This window comes from Phaseolus vulgaris, chromosome 2 (genome assembly GCF_000499845.2).
Source record: "Phaseolus vulgaris cultivar G19833 chromosome 2, P. vulgaris v2.0, whole genome shotgun sequence".
Classification (NCBI taxonomy): Eukaryota; Viridiplantae; Streptophyta; class Magnoliopsida; order Fabales; family Fabaceae; genus Phaseolus; species Phaseolus vulgaris.
Window position 1 is genome coordinate 21,167,986 of NC_023758.2, and position 25,226 is coordinate 21,193,211.

General features: G+C 29.9%; 1 protein-coding gene across 1 annotated transcript; it reads left to right on the forward strand.

Moving 5' to 3' along the window:
* Positions 1–15,030: 15,030 nt before the first annotated feature.
* On the forward strand, positions 15,031–20,564 carry LOC137810897 (transcription factor Pur-alpha 1). Its single transcript, XM_068612390.1, has 5 exons — positions 15,031–15,830; positions 15,903–15,950; positions 19,509–19,649; positions 19,757–19,999; positions 20,092–20,564. Exons 1-5 carry the CDS (start codon positions 15,561–15,563, stop codon positions 20,242–20,244), a joined length of 855 nt encoding a protein of 284 aa, XP_068468491.1. The 5' UTR covers positions 15,031–15,560; the 3' UTR covers positions 20,245–20,564.
* The last annotated feature ends 4,662 nt before the right edge of the window (positions 20,565–25,226 follow it).

Genomic DNA, 25,226 nt, shown 5'->3' on the forward strand with positions numbered 1-25,226 from the left:
TTGGTTTTCAAAACAATAATAATGTTTTTGTCTTATTTTTAGTTTAACAATATAAAAGAAAGAAATTATATAATTTTGCAAAAAAAATGTTTTTTTAATAAAGTTTGACGAGATTGCAAACTAATAGATTTATCTATTAACTTCGGGAACCAAATATGGAATTAGAAAAAAAGGTTTTGGATTATCTGTTCGAGAAATATCCTTGAATAAGTTTTTCAGACCTTTCATAATATTATTTTTGGAATATAATTTTTATAACAGAATTTTCACAATAAGAATTTTGGAATAGAATTTTTAGAACACATTTTTTGAAATGCATGAAATATATTCTGGAACGAGTTTTGAGGAACACAATTTTTGGTAAATGTTCTCAGCGCCATATCAATTTAAACTTTGATTTGCAAATTAAATAATTAAAATGTTTTTACAAAATGATGAAAATGACCTTAAATGAAAAGGGATGTGGATAAAAAATATTTCTACAATTTTGTTTAGAATACATTTCTGGATTTGGATTTATAAATTTTGGAAATCCTTTTTCAGAATTTTCAGATTCTGTGTTCTGGTTCTTCTTTACTGAAATGCATTTTTTTTATTTCGAATTTAATTTTTTAAATAAGATTTTGATTTTCAGATTTTTAAATTCAAAATAAAAGATAATTTTGAAAAATTAAAAAGGTGATAGAGTGCAGATTCAAATTGGTATGCAAGAAGAATTTGCTCACAATCTTTTGGAACAAACTTCTTGGAATATACAGGCGACAACATGGTAACATGGTGCAGTTAGCAAGGGTATTTTTATTTAATTTTCCTGTTAATATGGGGTGCAGTTAATAAAAATGGAGGTGTAGGAAGAAAAAGATAAAAAATAGTTCGTTTATTTTGATTAGATGTTCATTTAAAATACGGCAATTGCTTCCTGCATAATCAATTTTTAAAATTCTAGAATTGTCTTTCATTTTGGAATTGAAAAATACATTTTGGAAAAGGAAATCCATAACAAATTTTTTACATTTTGGAAATGAAATTTAAAAATAAAATGGAAAAACCAAAATCTCATCTTAAAAAGAAAAAATTAAAATACAAATAATACATTTCTAATAAAGATTTAGAAAAATAAAATCTAAAAACATATTCTATAAAAGAATTTTAGAAAACAAATCCGAAAACATATTCGACAAAGACTGCCCTAAAGTTCCGAAAAGTTTAATATGAGAATATATTCTAAAAATCTAAATTCAGAAATGTATTTTGAAATACTAACTCTGGAATATATTTTGACATGTAACTCCACCTCTATTTAAAATTAAAGAGAGCATTTTAGTGATTTTACATTAGTAATAAGATGCATATTGAAATTTGTTGCAGTAAGCAAAAGCCTTAAACAAGCTTCATGGATAAGCCTTAAATGGGCCAAGTCAGCCTGTATACCGGCAGTTTCTTCCTGTATCCCACATTTTTTTTTTAAAGGCGGTCCTTTTCTTTCCCCCGACCGATTACTTACACTCTTATTAAAAGACTAAATCGCCCTTATTAGTTTTTAAAATTCCAAAAATATTCTTAACCTAAAAAAACCTTAAAAAGGTGCAGGCAAGGATGCTCTCTTGAACAGCCGTGTCTTTCATGTTCCAGCAGCAACACGTTTTCATGTTCTAGCAGCAGTGCGACACCTCCAAATCCTTCTCCTTCAATCTCACATTTTTTTGTAGTGCTCTTGACAAAGATAAATAAATTTCTTTGTTTTCAGATCTGCACATCCGTTTTGTTTATGGATTTTTGTTTCTGTAAGTGTTTTTTTCCATTCTAGATTATAGAATCCGATACAATTTCAGATCACAAAATACGGTAAAATCTCGAATTTTTGCTTCCGGTAAAATCTTGAATTTGTGGATCCGGATTTGTGTTTTTATGGTCATCCTTTCTTCAACATATAAAACTTCATCAAAAGATTTTTTCTATCTTCAAATATGATTTGCAATGACCTTCTTTTTTTCTTCTTTTAATATTTTTTTTGGTCTATAGTTTATTTATATTTGTTTAGTAGAAATGATACAATGCTTTTTTTCTCTCTCTTTTAGTTTCAATAGAATTTTATATTTGCAGTTTTTTGTTTGTATTGGTTCAACATCTTATTCATTAGTTTGTAATTTGGTTTAACTTGAATGGTGTAATTGAACAATAATGATTAAGACTAGGGGAGGAGGTTCACAAGGTGATCGTCTACGTCCCACAGCCTCTATTAGAAGAAGACATGTTAATGAAGATGAAAAACATGAAGAACGTGAATAATGACTTCTCAATATCATCATCATCCCACAGATAAACCCCATCATATAATTCTTCTTCAAATTCATCATTATTGTCCATGCTTCTACAAATAAAATAAAAAATGAAACAAAATCATTGCATTTCGGAACCATGAATCCATAAGTCAAAAACATTATTCTGGATCCAACAATCCATAATTCAAAAAGACCATTCCAGATTCAGGAATCCATAACACAAAAAAACAATTCCGGATCCACCAATCTGTAATGCAATTTAGGCTTCTGGATTCAGCACTTTGGAAAACAACAATTTATGACCTTTTACCTTCCAGAACACCCCCTCATCTGGAAAATACAATTTAATCAATTCCGGATTCATGAATCCGGAATATATTACCGGATCCCGATATCCGGTAGTCCCTTTTGAAATTATAGGTCAAGGTTAATGTTGGAATATTTAAAATTGTGGGGGTGCAGGAAGAAGAAGCCCTGTATACCCACTTTATTCCTTGTGGGATGCTTCTTCCTGCACCTCCATACCTTCTTGTGCCACTCCCATAAGTTTTTGTATTCCAAAAATACTCTTCTTTAATATTCCGAAATACATAATCCGAAAGTTTTTTTCTACATTCAGAATTAGCTTCTGGATTAATCCAGAAGCCTATAATTAGCTTTCAGATTACATAATTCAGAAGTCTTTTCTTTACATAAGATTAACTTCAGATTGGGAAAAGAATCACTAGGAGCATGGCTAGAGCATTGGGAAAAGAGCATCAAATAATGACACTTCTTATTACTCTTGTATAGTTGTAGGTGGTGTGAATATTAAATAAAAAGTGTTAATAGTTCGGGGGGGTGTAGACGCATTTTAGGAGGTGCTGAAAATAGGAAGTGGATCACACTTACTTCATGACTAGGTGGCGCCAATTTGCATTTGAATTTGGAGGGAACTTTGAGTTTCATTTTTGTTTCATTTCAGCCCTCTTCTATTATAAATAGAGAGGTTGGGCTCTTGTAAATGCAGATTTGGATAATTGATATAGAGAAACTCTACTCATTTTGAGATAGCATTTTGTGAGATTTTGATCTCCTTACCATAGTCTCATCTTGGGTACAATTGGAGAGCTACAAGTGGCGGCTTCCTTCACTCATCTTGGAACTCCATCACCAAGTGGCGTGATCATTCTCCAATTTCATTCCAGCCGGTCTTCAACCATCTAAGTCACAATCCTTTTCATCTCCTTTGTTGTTTTCATTCGGTGGTTTCAACTTTTAAGTCTTGTTCTTCAATTTGTACCGTTTAGTTTGGTTCTTGTGTTGTTCTTGAGTTTCTAATTGGTTCATTGTGTTCTTTGGATGATTTTAATCGGTAGATATGTTTCCTCTTTCAATTTTGTCCAGTTTTAGTTAATTACATATTTCAATTGTGTTTCTATTTGTGTTCTTGATTTGTTCTTGTTTTCCTTTCAATTCCGCCAAGTGTTTGTGATAAGGACATGACACTCATTGTTCAATGAGTTTGGCTTCTCTTTTGTATGACATTATCCTCCATTGAGATGACTTTAAGCCTTCTTAAATGTTGTGTATCTTGTTTAGAGTCAATCCAACTCATATTAGAAGTGAACACAAATTACTTAACTAAGATGCAGTTGAAGATGGAAGGGGAGCACACACTACAAAAAAATTTGAAATTACATACAACACTAATACATATATAAGAGATCAAATTCATATATAAAACAAAATTACATACAAATTACATACAAAATGTTTCCGTGTTTCCATACTTAAACTTTTGTAGATAAATGTTACACGTGAATTTCAAATCCGTATATATAACTTTTCGATTTACATACAGATATTTTTGTATATAATTTTACCAGACAAACGAAAATATCCATGTAATTATTATTTATTACCTACTGAAAAATATGTATATAACTGTGTGGTAAAACAAACTATATACGAAAGATTCCATATATAATGTAATTTTCTTATTTTTTTTTAACCTAGATGTATTACATTGCAGGCCTAAACTTTTTTTAATATGAGATAAGAGATAGAATCCTTTTTCAGTCGTTGAGGTTCTTAACAGAAAGTAATTAATTGATAGGTTATTATTTTATTCTTAATTCTTTAGTAAATGATTTTATGAGCTTAACTAAAAATAAAATTATAAAATAATATAAATGTGCAAACATCTAACTATATAAGAAATGAAGTAGTTAGAAACTGTGAAAGGAAATGCAATGCTAAAGAACATATTTCTAGAATGACAAGAATGTATTAAAAATAGAATAACAAGCATGGATAAATTAATTCAAATAGCAAGAATTAAGAAAATAGAAATTGAAAATAAAGTAAACTAGAACTTGAAATGAATTAGACTACAAAAACTTGTATTAATTGCAGAAATAAAAAAATATAAACAAAAGTAATAATTAAAAGCTGAAATTGAAAAAAAAAATAGAAAATAGAAAGTAAACTACCTAACCAAACTATTTTAATTACTAGAACATAAACATAATTTTGAAAGTAAAAGTGAAATGGAAATTAAATAGGAATATAAAAAGAAAAATTGAATTATATATTGCCGAACTGAAAACAAATGTGTTATTGTCTTGAATGGACATGTAGAGCACGGTTAGCCCTACATACATACTGAAGGATTTATATATGACCAACATTTGATGGTCTTTACCAAGCACCGTATGTTTATAGATATAAAATGAATTTGTTGTGCTTTATATCTTATTTTTGTTTGCTTAATATATTAAAATATAATTTGAATATAATTGTTTTGTTTCAATTACTATTTCAATTTTTCCAAGGCATCCAAAATGATGACATTAGAGAGTTTCTAGGTGAAAAGTGTTTCCTTCAAGATGTGGTTTGTGGGACATGGTTTTAGTGATGTAAGTATTGTTGCTAAGGGAAACACAAAACCTGACATGAAGATTGTAAAGGGTAATAGAACTTGAAAGTTGGATATTTGACCACACTAATAATTCTTATTCAGTGTGCTCTTATTCTTCTTAGCCAATGCAACAACCTTCCAAATGTTCATATAAAACATGCAAAGAAAAGTCTGCCACAATTGGAGAATCAAATAATAATCTTAGAAATGTTGATTTGAACAAGGTTAAGGGAAAGAGGAAATTGTTTGTAGGATCACAGTCCTTAGGGATACTGTATAGACCATATGGAAGTAACCCTTTTGTAACGGCTTTCTTGATTTGATTAGGATTAATAATTTATTTTGAATAATGGATAATTGTAGTTATTTTATATTTTTGTGTTGGCAGGTGTGCTCTCCATTTAAAGATGACATTGTAGCTGACTAGGATATTGTTGATAGCATATGGGATCATGTCTTTCGGTCAATAGTGATTTTCTTAATTGTTTATGATATGTATTCTATGATTGTTGATTATTTTATCATAAATATCTTTGGTATTTGATAAAGTTGATGTGATTTCCTTTTTTATCATTTGATAGTTCTCTAAAAAGCAATGATAAAAAAAATATTGGATTTGTTACCTAATATCTACTTATTGGTTGTTCTACTTATATGATTTTGTTTTAAAGTCAATCATGTTATTAACTTAAACAATAAATTAAACATGGCTAACTTTTACTAATCTCATATCTTGATAACTTTTACCCGATTCAATTTATAGTATACTTGAAATTTTCAAGTAGTTATTATTTATATTAACATAAAATAGGTGTATACATTTGTTTTTATATGATAGATATAATCACAAAGATAAAAGAGAAAAAATTTAAAAAATGGAAAAAAAAGTAATATTCTTTTGTAATGTGATTTATAATAATTAATAACATAGTCTATGAAAATTAGATTGCATTTTGTAATTATATTTTTTTACATACTTTATTGTTATTTTTATCTTATAAACACTAGCACAAACAAACACACACGTGTGCTATGTCCATATTTTACATTTTTATTTATAATATAATGTCTTATATTTTAAAATTTAAGAAAATTAAAATAGAAAAATAAAATATATAATTCTCTATAATAATATATATTTATTATAATACAACGTATTTTATTTTAAAATATAATTAAAAATAAAATAGAAAAATAATTATATGTAAATTGAAATAATTTTATTATTTCATAAAAAAACTCTAATTCTTCCTTTATTATCTGAAAATTGAAAATTTATTACGTGTTTAAATAATTTTTTTTCCTCATTTTTGAGAATATATATAATCAATTTATGATATTTTTTTGAAAATCAATAAAATAATATGTTATTAATTAAACTAATTCTCTCTTAATTTTTAATTAAATTGTTTATTATTCGTATGTGTCTAATTGATAATGAGATCTTAAAGTGATTTATGTATAAAGATAAAAGTGAGTTTATTGAAGTTAAATTTTCAATTATATTTTTTAAATGAAATGAATTATAAATTTTATACTTATTAATTTTTAATATTAAATATAATTATATATAAATAATAAAAATAAAAAATACAAATACACAAGTACAAGAACCTTTCTACTAGTAAATTTTAATAAATATTTTTTTAAGTTCTTATTTGAAATTAATTTCATACATTATTTGAAATTAAAAATATAAATATAGTTATCTCGGTTTTGTTTTAATAATGAGAATCCATAATCCATTTGAATATTTGAATTCTAAAATTAAAAATGATAATATAATTATTTATTAATGTAATTATTTTTTTATTAATGAGAATCCCTTTTAATATTGAATATTTAAAATTTAAAATATTTATATAATTTATTTTTATATTACACCATTGAAATGAGATTGTCATTTAAATTAAAAATATTTATGTAATTATTTTTTCTTTTCTTTTATTAATGAGAATCCACTTTAACCACTGAAATTTATAAATTATAAATATTTATATGATTTTTTTATATTACAGAATTGAAATGATAGAGTAAACAGTATTAAAACTATTTATTTAATTATTATTTTATTCTTTTATTAATTAAAATCCATTTTAATATTCAAATTTTAAAATTAAAAATATTTATATAATTTTTTTAATTGGAACTAAGTCATAGATTAAAAAATAATTAAAAAATATTGTTTAATTATTCTTTTTTTTTGTTTTATTAATGAGAATTCATTTTAATATTGGAAAAATTTGCAATTTTAAATATTTATATAATTTATTTTAATATTGAACTATTGAAATGAGATAGTTATTTAAATTACAAATATTTATGTAATTTTTTTTTATTTTCTTTTATTATTGAGAATCCATTTTGATGATTGAAATTTATAAATTATAAATATTTATATGATTTTTTTTTTATATTACAGAATTGAAATGATAGAGTAAACAATATTAAAACTATTTATGTAATTATCATTTTATTGTTTTATTAATTAAATCCATTTTAATATTCAAATTTTAAAATTAAAAATATTTATATGATTTTTTATCAAATCAAGTATTTTGGATTTAAATTACCTTTTCTATCTTAAGTTTGTGATCTCATCCTAATTTATATCTGTCACAAAAAAGATGAAGTTACATCATAAGAGAATAGATAAAGAGAAGGAGTTTACAAAATAATTTAAGAGATTATGAAGGAAAATTTACAATTGAAATACACAAGAAATTATAATTATAAGAAGATATGAGAAACACTTTTTTAATATTTTTTTGTAATTTTTTGAAAAAAAAATGTTTTCTTTCTTTAAAATAGAAATATAGAACATAAGGTTAACTTTAAAAAAACAAGGATCTTGGTTGGCAAATTAAGTCTAGGAACCAATCAAATCATAATATCTTCATATTCCGTGTAAGAGTCTTGTTTGGAAAGTTAAAATAACCAACCAAACAAGTAATAAACCTCATCTTTTCTTAAGATATCCTATATAAGTATGTGTCATTCATTCCATTTGTAACTTACTCTTAATGAAGAAATTGTCGTGATCATTCTCTCTCATTTCATTGGTTTGCTTTAATCTTGATTCCTAATGAATAATCTTTATGGAAACAACACTTTTTTCAGTTCAACTCCATTTTAACATCCACTAATCTTGTTTAGAATAAATAGAATTTGAACCAAAATAAGAACAATATGAGTTCCTTTGATCTTATTCATGTTTGATAGATCTTAACCACTAAATCACTAAATTGAACCTTATTAATTTGTCTTGAACAAGGCGATTTGCTTAGTAGTAGGTGTTGGGCCAAATACTATAGTAGCTTTTAACGCATGTAGGTAATTCTTCCTCGTGCCCTTTATCATGACCATGGATCCCCTAATCATTTCCATTACCTTTTTCTCACATTTGCATACATACTCCTTCTCCTCTATCTTATCAAGGGATATCAAATTTCTTTTCAAGTTAGATACATACCTAAACTCATCTAACAACTTCCCAGTTCCATCATGCAACTTGAACTTTAAAGTTCCAATACTAGTCATCTTACATGACTTGTTATCTTTAAGAAGAATAAACCCTCATTCAAGTTTTGTAAACCTCTAAAACCATAAACGATTAAGGGTAGTGTGAAATGAAAACCCTAAGTCCATTACCCATTCAACATCATTAGTACTATTAGACATTATTAGAACTTTCGATGATTCATAATTATCTTCTACTAGAATTGTACCACCAAAACCAGACGGTCTATCAAGCTTGTTAACTATCTTTTTCCTATCAAGACTTAAACTTATTTTCTGACCTTTCTTTTTAAAACGGTAACACCTAATATTTCAAACATTACCTCCATTATAATTTGTCTAAACTTAGACCTTCTTTTGTTCTTATTCTCATTCTTGGACATTCTTTACCTTGTTATCAATCAATCTCCATTTATATAAGATTTCTCAAACTTCTTCTTAAGTTCTTTCAAATTAAGAGAAATATGAACTTCTTCACAAGAGAGAGTCACTCTTTCATAGTTTCCTTGAATTGATCAAGCATCTTAAGCAATAAACACAATAATAACAACACTTGATCCTCATCTTCAATTTGCACATTAATAGATAATTAGTTCTTTTTACTCATCTAGTTGCTCACTAATTGTCTTTTCACTACTTATTTTATATGAGTATAACATTTGGTTTAAATATAAAGAGTTCACCATATCCTTTGTAAATTACAAGCTTTCAAACTTCTTCCATAGTCTTATAGTAGTCTTTTCCTTTTGTGAAAAACATGCAAAATACAAGTAAGAGATAATTGAATTATGTTTTAAAAACTCAAAACAAAAAAATGCATTTTAGTGACCACACTTATTGGTCACTATACAACTAAATCGGTCACTAATATACTTGTGATAGAACTGGTGATAGAAATTATATGGTAACAACAAGCCTAGTCACAAAACATTTATCGAATGATTTTTATTTTGTCACTAAATAGCCATTGAATTGTCTATATCTATTTCGTCACCGACAAAATTCGTTTGTTGGTTATAGTGATTATTGGGGTGTTGGAAAAAAAATTTAGGCACTATTGAGATAGGATTTGTGTTATGATGTTATTTATTATGGTTGGATTATATTATGTTCACATTTTTGTAATTTACATTGTTAAACTTAGATAATACTTTTTTGAACTTTTATTATTCACGAATTATTAGTTTTAATGACACTTCAATGATATCATAAATGTCCATCTTTAAAGTTTATTCATAGCTTTTAATGCATACATAAGTTTGTAAGTTTTGTTGGAAAAGCCTAAAAAACTTATTAAAACTATACAAAAATTATATGAATCCGTATGTAATTACGTTGTACCATGGTGAATATCCATATTTAGAATAACATTTATCTATGGTGTGATTCATTTTGTGAAAATAGACTCATTGTTTACCATAATTAGGATTACAACCTCTTTCTCTTCCTTGAATCCTCCAATTGTTTTCATTATGTAAGAGGCAAAAAGACAAAGAAACAAACAAAGACCGAAAAAGAGAAACAATCAAAGTCAAGCCACACACATAAAGGATAGGACCAATTTTCTTATTACAACAAGATAACCCTTTTAATTAATTTAATCCAATTAATAGTTCTGGACCATACAAAAACATTCTAAATGGGTAACATAACATGTAGTTTCCTTGTTTAATTTTTATCTCCATCCATCTTGAAGGTCAACCTCATGTCAAAATTTATCATCTCATCTCAAAATAACCTAGTCAACCTCATGTCCCTCCCACTTTGTACCATGTTAAATGAACACCCAAATTTAAGCATGGTTAAATAAAAAAAATAGTCTTCATTACTAATTTTTCACTTTATTTCCTATTTTCAAAGAGGAAATGGTGAAACAAAATGAACTTTAAAAACAGAGCAACCCATTTTATAATTGTTAATGAAAACATGAAGCTAAAAATGAAAAAGTAAACCAAATAGAGCCTTAGTTTAAGAAGAATAACATAATTAAAGTTTATCTTCCATAATCGCTTACATGCAAGGTATAAACAGAGTAAAGTAACACATAATTGCAAAAATTAATGTTGTTAAGTTAGATTCTGAATTAAAATCTAAACCTTTGATGCGCGAAAAAGGATAAATTGTTTCTCCACTAAACACTATTGCTTTATTGTTTCAAAACCTACAAAAAAGTATCATATATTTAGTACCAATACATGAACATCACATATTAAAAAGTTTCAAATGCAATATTAACAATATTGTCACTGCACTAGTAGAGGAAATGCACAACATTAGAGAAACACTATAGAGAGTGTAGTAGTATTGACACAGTAGTTAGTACTATTATTGCATTATTATGTAATTTGCACTCTACTCTAATTACATATTTTTCATGCACATCTCATAAATAACAAGCATAAAAATATTAGAGCTTCAAAATTTGCAAGATGTAGGCCCTCTATCAAAAAAATAATTTAAAAATAATTAATCTATAATATATAAGTTTCAAATTCTATATCAGAAATGAAAAACTTCCTTACTAGGCAAAGGTAAACAAGTTTTAATTTGGAAAAAATTGAAACATTTTTAAGTTGTCGATGCATATTTTGTTGCTTAAATGATAATTAATTCGTTCACCAATTCAATTGTAAAAATCAACACTTTCATTTTGCAACCAAAACCTAATCAATTGCTAAGATAACATTTTTCTGGTTTCCAACTTAGTCACCATAAACAATACTTTTTTCTTAATTTATATAGCCACCAATTCAGTGACCTAATCTTAGCTATCGGTCGCGATTTCCATCACTATGTAAATTAATGTCACTATAAATTTATTTTGTTGTTGTTTTGATTACTGATTTGCGATGATTGTCATTTAGTGACCATTTCAGTCACAATTTCTGACCAACATATTTTGGTCACTAAAGTCAGTCGCTAAATGATCTATTTCGGTTGAGTGTTTTTTGATAGTATTTACCAACATTTTAACCTCAACTAGAACATTACATGTAAGTTGTCTTTCTTTTTTGGACGACCAAGGAAAAAACCCGATTGATGTTGGGTAGCAGTTCCATAAGGAGAATTTGTCTTGATAGTATTCTAAACCTCACAAAGACCATTAAGAAACATATCATGTGTTCTAAATCTTTGTATTTAGTAGAAATTTTAGATAAGACGCACCTACACGTTACATTACATATACAATTAGATATTACAGATTCAAGTTCCTCCCTTAAGATTTTAAGGTCAGTATAAAACTCTATTACACTCCTTTCTTTTTGTTTAATGGAGTGGATTTCTTGGAGTATTTTTTTTTATCAGCAATAAACAATGAATAAATGTGAGTCACTTTAGGGGTGACTCAACCCTTATACAAAACACACGACCTTTAACCTTGTTCACAACACACACCCCGCCAACTCCTAAGAACTTAAATAAAACCGAAAAGAACCGCCTACAACCCTCACTCTTATACCCAAATAAGACATCAAAACATCATCTTCATACAGACCAAAGGATTTCTTGGAGTATATGAGAGATTATGAAGTGGTCACCTTTGGAGAACCTCTCTCTCAGATATTCCCAAAGTTTCTTGGCAATGTCGATGTAGATGGTGCTTTGAGAAATTTAAGTAGATAGAATACAAGTGATCCAAGAAAGAACCATGACATTGCATCTCTCTCACGGCTCAAAGAGTGGGTCACTGTGTTGTATTGTTCTGATGCTTCCATAAATGAATTTTAACTTATAGAAGAGCGTGTTTCATGCCCTTTCTCCAAGAATGATAATTGGTCTCATTCATTTAAGGAGAAACAATAACCATTCTTGGGTCTCTTCAGGATGAAATTAATAAGGGCTAGAAGGATTTAAAGATTAATCCATGAAAGATTGTGTTTCATTACTGGAAGATTTCATGTTGAACGAAAGAAAGAAGATAAAAGAAGAATAAGAAGAGAAAGGTTTATTTGTTGGTATGAGCATTTTATTTCATGATGGTAAAAGAAAGAGAAGAAAAATTCTCCTGTTGAATTCTTCATGCAAATCTAAAAGCATGGAAAAGTATAAGAAAAAAAATGCATTTATTACTTTACATGCATGCAACTATTTTTTTATACATGCAACATAAACACAACATAAAAACCAAAAAGGAGAAAACTACTAAAGGTATACCAATAAAAAGGTTTACAATTTTAGATGTTAGACATCATGATCATCATATTGCACTCGTGAACTTCCTAAGTAATTAATTTATACTATCATGGGTAACACATACAATGGAAATAATATATTATAGGAAATGACAATAAACATAGATACATAAAAAAACTTTATTTGAATGAGAATTGAACATTAATAGCTAGGTTTTTCTCCCTTTTCAAGATACATGGAACTCTTTTCACTTTATTTGTCATTTGTATATGATCTCGAGTTAATAATTTTGATTATTGGCACTATTATCGGCCTAACAAAGATTTTGAATGCTTTGCCACCACCTTAGATACCCATAATGTTTGTAGTTTTTTTTTCCTACAAGTCATGAGTTCACAAGAGCATGTTGAATCAACAAATGTAAACATTGCTCTTATATGTGATTTGTGTATTCTTTCAATCTTTAGCTTCCAAAGTATTTAGTAAAAATCTTTTGCTAAACAACAATAGAAAAAAACTATATTAGTAAATTTTTCACTATTCTAAAAATTTAGCCTATAAATGTAAGAAGACTTTCACATACTCAATGCACATATTACATTGATTGTTTGTCCCACAATAGAAAAAAACTATATTAGTAAATCTTTCACTATTATAAAAATTTAGCCTATAAATGTAAGAAGACTTTCACGTACTCAATGCACATATTACATCGGTTGTTTGTCCCAATCGGTGTAATATGTTTCTTTTGTTTTGAATTATTTTACTCAAATTTTGGTATTTATTACACCGATTTTTACGATCGATGTAATATTTTATTAACATTTTGCATCACTGAGATCTATATCGATGAAAGAACCGGTGTAATATATCTCCTAGAACTAATGTAATATGTATTATTTGCACTAGTATTATTTTATATCCTAATAGACCTTATATCAACCAATCATTTTATTGGATAAGTTAGAGAAGTTTTATATATTAACCAACAATAATAATCCAATGAAAACTCATAATAATGAAAACAATTTTCTAAAATATGAACGTAAAGGAGAAAAACCGAGTTTAATATTTTATATTATAAATAAAATTATTTTAGAAATTTCACAATTATTCAAATGAAAGATTAAATTTCTTTAAACATTGCTATAATTCTATTTTTCTTCTTCTTAATCTTTTGTTACCTGTTCTTTAATATATGGTAAACCTTTTTTGTCTTTTTGTCGAGGTTAGTTAGATTTAGTGTAGCTTATGGATATTTGATTTGAGCATTTTAATGAAACTTTGAATATATGTATTTTTATTTCATTCTATTTTCTTAAAACTTCTTAAAAAATCTGATCTATTTTGTGAATGCATGTCAATTTTATTTACAGATGTGCGGAGAATCTAACAATTATTTTTACCATCGATAATCATTGGATACTCGTAATTGGTAGGAAGTTTAATCATGATTCTTATGTATAAAAAAAATAAAAATTAAGCTTGTTAATTTGTGATTGTAAACTACAAAATCTAATAGACAAAGGGAGAAATAAAATTGAATTAAAATAGAGCAATACGAATTTTATGTGAAAAAATAAAGTCCTAAACCTATCGTTTTTGCTAATTGAATTAAATCAACTTTCTTTCATTCTTTTGTTTTTACACCCAAAATTAAAATCCCGAAAAACATAATATTTTTTTAAAATTTTTAGCCTTTCTTTTGTCTAGACTAATAAACTATAAGCCATCTTTTTGGTTTTCTATTAAAATTAATTTTAATAAATTGGAAGCACCTTCAATAGTCGAAAACGATATTCAATCTCTTATCTTTAAATAATTATTTGCAACAACGGGCTATACTCGGCTAGGGCCCATCTCCTTTTGCATTTCAATCAATTCAAAGCTTTTATCTATTTTTTTTTCTCTAAATGTATTTTCTCAATTTGTTTCTGTTGTAACTTTTTTCTTTTATATTATCTTAATATAAAAAACCTTCTATCACAATATAAATGATCTGATAAATATTAAACATAACACTCATGCATTAAAAATATATATTTATGATAAACTTTGACCATAAGAAAACTCACATATTAAATAATATTCATTTAGAAAAAGATTTAAAACTAGCAGTGAACATTAATTAAATATCCTAATATTATATCTATATCTGTGAAGGTTATAGAACAAAATAGGAAAAAAAAAAAAATATTTTGTTCTGTTTTGACAAGCTTCCTTCTTGGCAATGATATTCTAAATGGAACCATGTTTCTGAATGGATAGATATGATGAGGGCTTTTTAAGTTTTAATTAAATTATGACATCTGGGACTCACACATGCGTTTTTTTTTTATATGTAAAAAAAATGGGTTTGGGTTTTTTCTTTGACTTTTGGCTAAATTTGATGAATTTATGATAGAAACTTAGAAACCCAGTAAGTAATTCCCAATTGCCACTAATTGAGTCGTGCGGTGAAAAGATCCCATCAGGTGGATCTGCGAAGCGAGAGAGGCTTCGTTTAACCATCCAACGGCTCCAAATCGGAGAAAACGAAAACGTCTCCACATCGGAGAAAACGAAAACGTCTCCAATTCATGACTTCGTCGTGAGTGAGAGTGAGTGTAACCGTCGTTGCAATTGAAGTGAAACTCGCGAACCAAAAACCCTCATGCGTGCTTAGCTACTCACTCGCCCACCCAGATCTGTTGCGACCACATCCAGATTTATTATTGGCGGCGATGGAGGGCAACTCCGGCGGTGGCGGCGGTGGCGGAAACGACGTCGAATTGCTGTGCAAAACGCTGCAGGTCGAGCACAAGCTGTTCTACTTCGATCTGAAGGAGAACCCTCGCGGCCGTTACCTTAAGATTTCCGAGAAGACTTCCGCCACTAGGTCGACCATCATCGTCCCCTTCTCCGGCATTTCCTGGTTCCTCGATCTCTTCAATTACTACGTTAACTCCGAAGATCAAGACCTCTTCAGCAAGGAATTGCAGCTCGACACCAAGGTAATCCAACCCGACCTCCTTACTTGACTCTTTTCCTCGCTTCTTCATCACTTTTTTAATTTTCTTTTTCAGGTTTTCTACTTCGACATTGGTGAGAATCGGAGGGGGCGTTTCTTGAAGGTACTTAATTCCCTTTCTTCTATGCTCGAATTGAAATGGAAAATGTTTAACATACACCTTATTTTTGGGGGAAGGAAGAGAGAGAAACTGTGTGTACAGAGTGAGAATAACTGAAGAGAGAAAGACGTGGCGGAAAATGAAAAGAGGGATAGAAAGTAAAAATGAGGTTGAAGTGAGATGAAGCGGAAGTTGAGTAGTGTGTGATAACAATAACTTAGTTCTAATTGCTTGCCTTGGCTTCGATGGCTACAGGTTAAGCTTTTAAGTGTATTGTATTGCATTTTTTCACCTAATTTTATGCTGCTTTTTTATATTTGTGGCTGTAGTATTTTTGGTAAAAGATGGTTGATAGTGGTCTGTTGGCTGTGTCAAAATAATGGTTCCTTCTTGGAATGCTTTACTTCTATTGTCGAAAATTAGAATAGGGGGGTTGTGTGTGTATATATCTGAATTTAAGATAAGTTTTAATATTTGTTTGTTGGTTTATACACTCTGGATGTGTATGTAGGGGAGCTTTTCTATATTGTCATGATCTAGGGATATATGTGTTTTCGTGATACGAAAGGAAATTTAATTATTATAGTGAAGCTGTTAATTAACATGTACAAGAAAGGCAGAAAATGAGGAAGAGGAACGGCAGAGAGCTGTAACAGGGTGGGACTTGGGGCATTAATAACCTTAGGGTTTTGAACGACGATTTGTTATCACAAAGTAGAAAATGGAAACAAATTTTAATTTGGTTTGTGTGGTAAAGTCTGGGTAACTTGTTAGACATTCCTATTTTGGTTGCTTGAAATGTATAATGTTTCTGTGAGCTCTAGGAGTTTCACAGTCTTCTTGGTTATAATAAAATAGAGAGAATAAGTGTGCTTTGTGGACTTTTAGTTAAATTATTATGGTAGTAGTGGAAACAAAAATCTTGCATGCCAAGATGTTGGATTGATATGGCTAGGACTCCGTCAGTTAAGCCTTGTCTAGAATGAGAAAGAGAGAACTCATTACAGGGAAGTTTATGTAGAAATCATGCCATTGGCAGAATTTCTGATTTGTCATGGGCGTCAACATTTGAAGCTTAGTTTAGATGTGTGCTTAATAGTTTTTGTTTGGCTTGCTTCTGTGGGATTTTTTTTATGCAAAATTGCCAAACTCCATTATCAAGTTTGGCCTTCTTTTAAACACTCCCTTAACCTCCAACTCACGCTACTTATATTATACTTATACAATTTTTTAATCTGAAACTTCCATGTTCAACACATCAACCTTTTTGCCTTCCTCCTCCCCCTTCTCTAAATCCTTTTCCTCCTTTAATTTCTCTCATCTGACACCAAGATAGAATGTAACAGTTATTGGGTTTGAATACTCAAAACCTTGAGAAGTATTATTACATGGAGGGGTGCATATTGTTGATACACTTTTTGGGTTTGTGGTACAAATTGATATTAACATATTAATCTATACAATTCAATAAAAAAATCATTTAGTTAAAATATAAAATATTATGAATTACAATTAACTTAAAAGGGTGTAACTTGCATAAGATCTTCTAGTTTCAACACAGTTAAAAGAATTCTTAAAGTAGGAAATAAAAAACAAATATGCTATCAGAGAAAGACACAAAAAGAAGGTACCGTCAAATGTATATTTGAAATTATAAAATACTGTCAACATGTAATGGATGATTAATCTCCTCAAAAGTCCAATCAATGGTCCAGTTTTCAATTCATCCATTTTCCCAAATCCCATTGTCATTTGGTCATCCCTTTTCATTTGTATTCCCTGTCACTCCTGCAAAGCTCTTTCATATTCAGACTTTGAAGAAAGCTTCTCTCAATTTTTCCTCTCAATCACGTACCTCCCACCAAAATTAAATCTTCTGTCATGGTTCTTTCCTCAATTTGCTGGCAGGAGTGGTAGATGGAAACCCTGGGACAACAACCTGCAAAATAGGAGATTTCTGACAAATTAGAATGTTCCATCTTCAGTCATAGGTTCGTCATTTCTAGGAATTACACTGGCAATTGGTTAGAACCAATTCCTACAAGTACATATGAATTGCAAGGGGGAGGTGTTTTGCTGTGAATTATTCAAGGAATTCTGCGCATGTCTGGCTTGGATTATTTTTGTGGAAATAATTTTTTTCCCAATTCTCTTGTAGGATCCTGGCAAAACAAAAGTTTTTTCCTCCCAAATAAGCTAAATCAAACAAGCTCATGCTCCTTTATGCCCAGTGCAGTATGTCTTGTATCCTGTCTGGGTAAAATCTTGCATTATTTAAGGGGTATCATCTACGTCCATTTTTATTCTCAGGGTGTGTTTGGAATAGTTACAAAAGTTGAATTATTTCAAATCAACAACTGATTATATGTACAATTAATTGTAAACAGAATCAGATTTTGTTTGAATAAGTTTGCTGATATATGATTGTATGTTAATTTTGTTTGGATGAAGGGCAATATAAAATCAGCTTAGCAAAAAAGTATGTGTGAAACTGAAAAGGAGAAGGGATGTTGAAAAATAAATATAAGACAAATTTTCTGATTTACAAAATCAGCTTATTTTTCAGGAAAAATCTTTTTAATTTTGTGGCTGTCCCAAACAAGCAAATGAAGTTACAAAAAGTTCCTAAAAATGTTGAAATTTAAAAAAATCATCTTTCCCAAATATGTTCTTATTCTTATTGCCAAATTGGTTTCATATTTCAGACTTGTCCTTGTGTAGCCTACTAACTTAAGTGCCTACAATGTGAGTGTAAGGGTGGGAAGGTTATTGAAGACCAGATAAACTTGTATTGGTAGTTTTGGGATTTTCGTATTTTTGGCTGTTGTTTGTTTCTACACGTAGAATTACAAAATGAGAAAAGATGTAAGGATTTTTTATGTAACAGCGTTTATTATTGACCCCAAACAATTGAATAAATTAAGGTTTAGAGTATGCATCACTGAGGAACATAGGCAGAACATTAAACCAATCTGGCAACCAGACAGAAGCTATGCTGTCAACTACTCTATTCTGCAATCTCTTTATCTTTTATATTGGTATTAATAGTTTGCATTTGAATTTGCCAAAAGTATATCCTTAATCCTTTGTTTGGAAGAGAGGAGAGAAATAAAAAGGTGTGAACCTTTTTATTTCTACTTCAAATGGGTGGAAAATAGTAATTACCTCAAAATCATTTTCCATTTTTAATCCCTGATAATTTATTATCTTCTAATTTTTATTATTTTTCCTATTTCTCTCTTTTATATTTATTTTCTATTTCTCTTATATCAAACATCTTTATTTCCAGTCTAATTCTCATTTACTTCTGTCTACCAAAATCAAAGCTAAGAAAATGTGCACAAACTTCTGCAAACAATTATTATAATTGGTGCTTTATATCAACCAAAAAATGTTTTAAAATGATGAAGATATATATGAAGTCCCTCTAAAACCTGTTACCCTGATTTTCATGACTTTTGGCTTCCATATTTACTTTATTTCGGAACTTCTATCTTATGATGAATATTATCCATATGTATATTTTATTCAAGATTCTGATTCTTATTTATTATTTTGAAGGTGTCTGAAGCTTCTGTCAGCAGAAACCGTAGCACTATAATTGTTCCTGCTGGAAGCTCTAGGGATGAAGGATGGGCAGCATTCAGGAACATCTTGGCTGAGATCAATGAAGCCTCAAGGCTTTTCATTCTACCCAATCAGGTTTCCTTCTTTAGAAATCAGACACTTTTTTTCCGTTTTAGCCACAAATGTAGTCGAATCCGTTTTTATTTGTTTCATCTTATTTGCTTGTTTGCATTCCACTATAGCAAAATTCTGAATCCTCAGAGCGTCTTGTCGGACTTTCGGATGATGTTGGTGCTGGCTTCATATCTGGTCATAGTACTCAACCTGCAACTTCTTCTGAGTTGAATGTGGACAGGTCTGTTGATTTGCCTCCTCAGGATGAAATTGGTAACTTGGGGGTCTCGAAAGTGATCAGGGCTGATCAGAAAAGATTCTTCTTTGATCTTGGGAGCAATAATCGGGGTCATTTCTTAAGAATATCTGAGGTGTGCTGTCATTATCTTTTTTGTCTTTTTCCTTTGTTTTATATACCATGGGAAGAGGAATTTCTGCTGTAAATTCTTGTTATTTATTGCAGGTCGCCGGATCTGATCGATCCTCCATCATTCTTCCCCTGTCAGGGCTCAAGCAGTTTCATGAGATTGTTGGTCACTTTGTGGAAATCACAAAGGACCGAATTGAGGGAATGGCAGTTGCTAATGTTCGCACAGTTGATCCCCCTCAAAGATGAATGCTAACTTGGGGTATTCTGCGACAATAATTAGTCCCTCTGCCAAGGTTTCAATTGGATAAGAATGGGTGTTGTCTGAGTCTGATTTGTGCTATTTTATTTTATTTTCCCTTAGCCTCCTTCTCCTTCTCATATTGTTCTTCCATTAATGCTTTTGAAATAATGCAAACTCTGGTTGGTCAGCAGAATAATTTGAATTGCTTGGCAAGGTTAATATATGAATAGGAATAACGGAAGAAAAAAGGATCAGAGACTTGTACTTGTTTGGATAGTTTGGCACCCAAGCTACAATCTGTAATAATGTTTGATTGTTTATTTTACATTCCTTGAGCAGATTTCACATGGATTTAAGTTCTCATGCATGCGGAGGTTTTTCAATCACGCATGCCTACCATGTTAACGTAGGTTGGTGATTTAGCTATAATTTTGTAGGGTTTGGTTTCTTCAGAGGTTTTGTTAGAGGAAAAATGTTGGCTTTTCCTCTTTTCTCTTTTTTCACCCATCATTTCATTTGAAAATTTACTGTTCACAACCCCTTCTTCCCTTTTATTATGTCTGCCCCTTTCCCTCCCACCCCTCACTCGCTTTCATCTCCCAAATCCGGCGCCTATTTCCCCTTTTCTCTACATTTTTTTTGTCATTTTTCTTCTTCCTTTACCCTTGTGTTCTCACTGAAGCTGAGTTTTGGCTCTCTCTTGCTTATTTGAGTGTTGATCCCTTGAGGGCAATGGGAAACAATCGACGGTGTACTCTAAGATCATCAGAAAAAAGGTTAGCTTCAATAATGTAGGCTTTTATGTGTGTCAGGGGGTTCAAGCGGTCTTTGTACTTTTCAATACTCGGTCACTTCCATTTGAGAGTTGAGCCTGCATAACTTTAGGGATAAAGGGATGAAAACCAATGGGGAGTTGACAATGCTTTCAAGGGCATCTTCTGCTCATTGACTCGTGTTTCTTGGACTTGACCTAGTGGTTGTGTCAAGTCTACTGTCTCTCCAGGACTTTGGGATTGATTGCAATTTGAAATCTGTTGCGTTCGTGATTTTGCAACTAACTTTTTATCTCGAATGTTTTGTGCTTCTCGACCCGTATCTTCAACTGGTTTATTAGGGATTATGGGATGAGACTTGACCACTTGTTCTACTTGCGGTTGTTGACGCTGTTATGATCGATGTGTGGTTCAATCTTGTAGTAAAAGAGTTTTATCGTAAAGAGCTTGTATTTGATCTCAGTGAGCTTGCATTTTGTCACGGTGTTGATTTCGTAGTAATTTCATATCCTTGTCAAACTTATCTGATGCTAGTTTCATTCATTTGTAGGATAATCTCCATACGAGCTTTCACAGCCTTTAGGAAAGTTGTGTCCATCACACAGTATGACAATCTCAACACAATAGTCTGACTTCTAGTGAGTACCATAAAAATTGTAATTATATTATTTGAATAAAAATTGTATTATTTGAATAATTTTATGTGAGCACATCATAGGGGACAAATGTTTTTATCGAAATTGAGCCAGAGCCATTCGTGATAGATGTCCGAGATTTTGGACGAGTTCATCTCTCATTTGAAGGGCTGTCAAGCTTTATTGATGAAGTACTAAGTAGTGATTCACTTATAAAATGTTTTTCGATGCAAGTTAGTGAGAGTTTAGAGAAATACAAAATTAAGTGTATTTTTTAGATAATAAATTGTATTCATAAATTTTTGGGCCTATATTAATATCCTCCTAATTTTGGGTCTATATTTATAAAGCTGATTTTGGGGGTTTTGAGTTCCGTTCAAAATTCATTGTTGTACTATATTCATGTAAACCCTAGTATTTTTTTTTATCTGTTTTTATGACTTGATTTTATTTGTTAAAGACAAGATACGTCAGATTGCATATTTGTTGTTGATTCTGTTTGATTTGGGGACTGTTTCTTCTATTGGGTGTATCCAAATTTGTTGCGGCTTCACTTTTATTTTTTGGGTGTAAACTCTTATGGGATGAACCGCGGATGCGGGGGCTCGGAGAGGTTATGTGTTTGATCGTCTGGAATGGGACATTGTCGTTAGTAAATTAGTTGAGATCCCGTTAAATACCCGGATAAAAAAAAACAAAAGAATAAGAGAAAAAGTAAAAGAAAACTTGTACTGTTTTTTGCATAAAAAATGGGTTTCTTTAGAAAACAAAATCTGGGCTGAAGTACTGAACCAGTCAGCATAGGGTGGACTGTTTCTTCCTGCACCTCCATATCTTCTTATGCCACCTCCATACACAACATGAAAATACATTTTTATCCTTCTTGTGTCACCCCCATAGAATAACTTCCGGATTATGTAATCCGGAAACGCATTTGAAAAAAGACTTCCGGATTACATAATCTGGAAATTAAAAAAGACTTCCGAATTATGTAATCCGGAAAGTAATCATGCATCTCAAAAAAGGTTTCCGGATTATATAATCCGGAAGCTAATTACAAATTTGAAAAATGATTTCCGGATTATGTAATCCGGAATATTACAAAGGGGCATTTTTGGAAATACGAAAATCTATGGAGGTGAGAGAAGAAGGTATGGAGGTGCAGGAAGAAGCAGCCCATAGGGTGTTATTCTAGCCAATTTATTCATTTTTTTAAAAAAAAGAGAGAAATGAAGATGAGGTCCCGTGTAGTTTTTTTTTTATCAGATTTGGGTTCTAAACTTGGGCCTTTTTTGTTTAGCTCATACCCCTTTATATCATAGGCTGCTTCTTCCTGCACCTCCATACATTCTTGGAGCACCTCCATACTAAATGTTCAAATACATTTTTTTCCTTTAGTAAAAAAATAAATTATTCTTTAAAATCTGACACACCTTTTTCACCTTCTTTCTTCTTTCATTTTATCTCACCTCGGCACCCCCTAAACCTCCACTCTTTCCTTACATTGGTTTGCCACTTATTGGAGTGTTTTTCGTTTTTTAAAATATTATGGATTATATAATCCAGAAAATAATTTTGGATCCGTAAGTGTTAGCTGGATTTATAGAATCGAAAGTCATTTAAAAAAATATATATTTTGGATTACATAATCTGAAAGCTAACTCAGATTTGGAATTGAATTCTGAATTATGTAATACAGAATATGTTTAAAAAAAATATATTCCGAATTACATAATCTAGAAGTTGAGAATAGCAATTCGGAAGTTAATCCCTAATTTCAAGACTTTTGGATTATAGAATTCAGAATTTAAATTATATTTTAATTCTTTTATAAAAGGGTATTTTTGAAATAAAAAAATATGGAAGTGACACAAAAATGTATGGAGGTGTAGGAAAAAGTGGTATTTATCATGTGCCCTTTAAATCGCATCACATTTCAATTGGATCCTTTCTGCTGTCCAGCGTTACTATTTGCCACTCACATTTATTTTGTATGTTCACTTCTTTTGAAAGTCTGGGCCCATCTTGCTCGCCCAAAAATTTTACTATTTGCAGCCCCCTCTTTTCAACTTGTATCCATGTCACCTCTTTCTGAACAAAGAAACATATAATATGATCATGCGCATCATCTCTTACTCAATACACCTTTTCAGTAAAAGTAAAAAAAATAAGTTTTTCTTCTTAAATAAAATTCACGTAAGAAGTCAACGTTTACACTATTTCCGCTCAATGTATGATTATGAAGGAGTATTATACATAATCGAACACTCTAACCAGCGTAGATTATGACAAATAAAAATTTCAAAAAATATAAAATTTCAAAAATTAAAATATCAACCTAAAACTATGTGATTCTTTAAATACAAAAGAGCAAGGTCCATCATTGTGGTTCACGGTTTTCAAAATTTTGGTTTTACCATTTTCAAAAACCCAACTCACACTGGCATAATCTTTTTTCAAATAGTTCAACCCAAAACACTATGTAGGCCCAATTTTTTCATCTTGAATGGAAATACGTAGATCAAAGTAAATCCTTGCCAGGTTCAATTGAAAAACTTATTTTTTTTTTCATACGCATTTGTGTTCTTTATTTTTGGAAAAAATAAATATTCTACGAAAGCACATTCACTTTGCGTATTCAATGAAATATATTGTCTTCGAACAGGTGTTGTAATGTGCTAACACCTTGCCTACACGTAACTAACTCCCGAACTTTGTCTTTATTTTTGCAAATCATCATTTATGGTTTTTCTGTAGTTTTCCATAATAAACTAGGTTTTTTGACCATGATAGGGTTATTTTTTTTTAGTTTTTACCAAAATGGGGTCCGTTTAAAAAAAATTACAAATTTAGGCAAGTCGTGCCTAACTGGGACGACTTCATATGCAGAAGTCGTACCAATTAGGCACGACTTCTGCCCTGTCATACTGAAGTCGTGCCAACTTGCACGACTTCTGCCATGTCATAATTTTTTTTTTAATTTTATTGTTTATATATTGGGTAGTAAGTTATGTAATGTTAAAAATTAATTTGATACATAATTTTCTAAGGGTGTTAGTTTTAAGGAACAAAAAACAGGTTTACGAAAAATGTATTATTTGATTTGTGATAAAAATAATTATTAGTTCAGACAAAAAAAAATCATAATTTATGATTTGTTTATAATTTTGTTATTTGTGATTTGCTACATTAGTCAAATTATTTATATTATTTGACTTATTTAAAATATATATAATTATTTTTAAATTATTTAATTATTTCAAAATAATTACGGTATTATTTGACTTATTTAAAATATATATAATTATTTACAATTAATTAATTATTTGAAAAGAATTACAGTAATTATAGAAGCATTTTTTATGGCATCCAGACGTCATCTACCTTGTGATATGTCTCTATTGCGCCTTCAAAATAAGCATGTTACTAAATTCATTTGGGAGGGTAACGAACGATTATCCAATTTTTTGTTCCTTAAAACTAACACTCTTAGAAAATTATGTATCAAATTAATTTTTAACATTACATAACTTACTACACAATATATAAACAATAAAATTAAAAAAAAAATAAAAAATT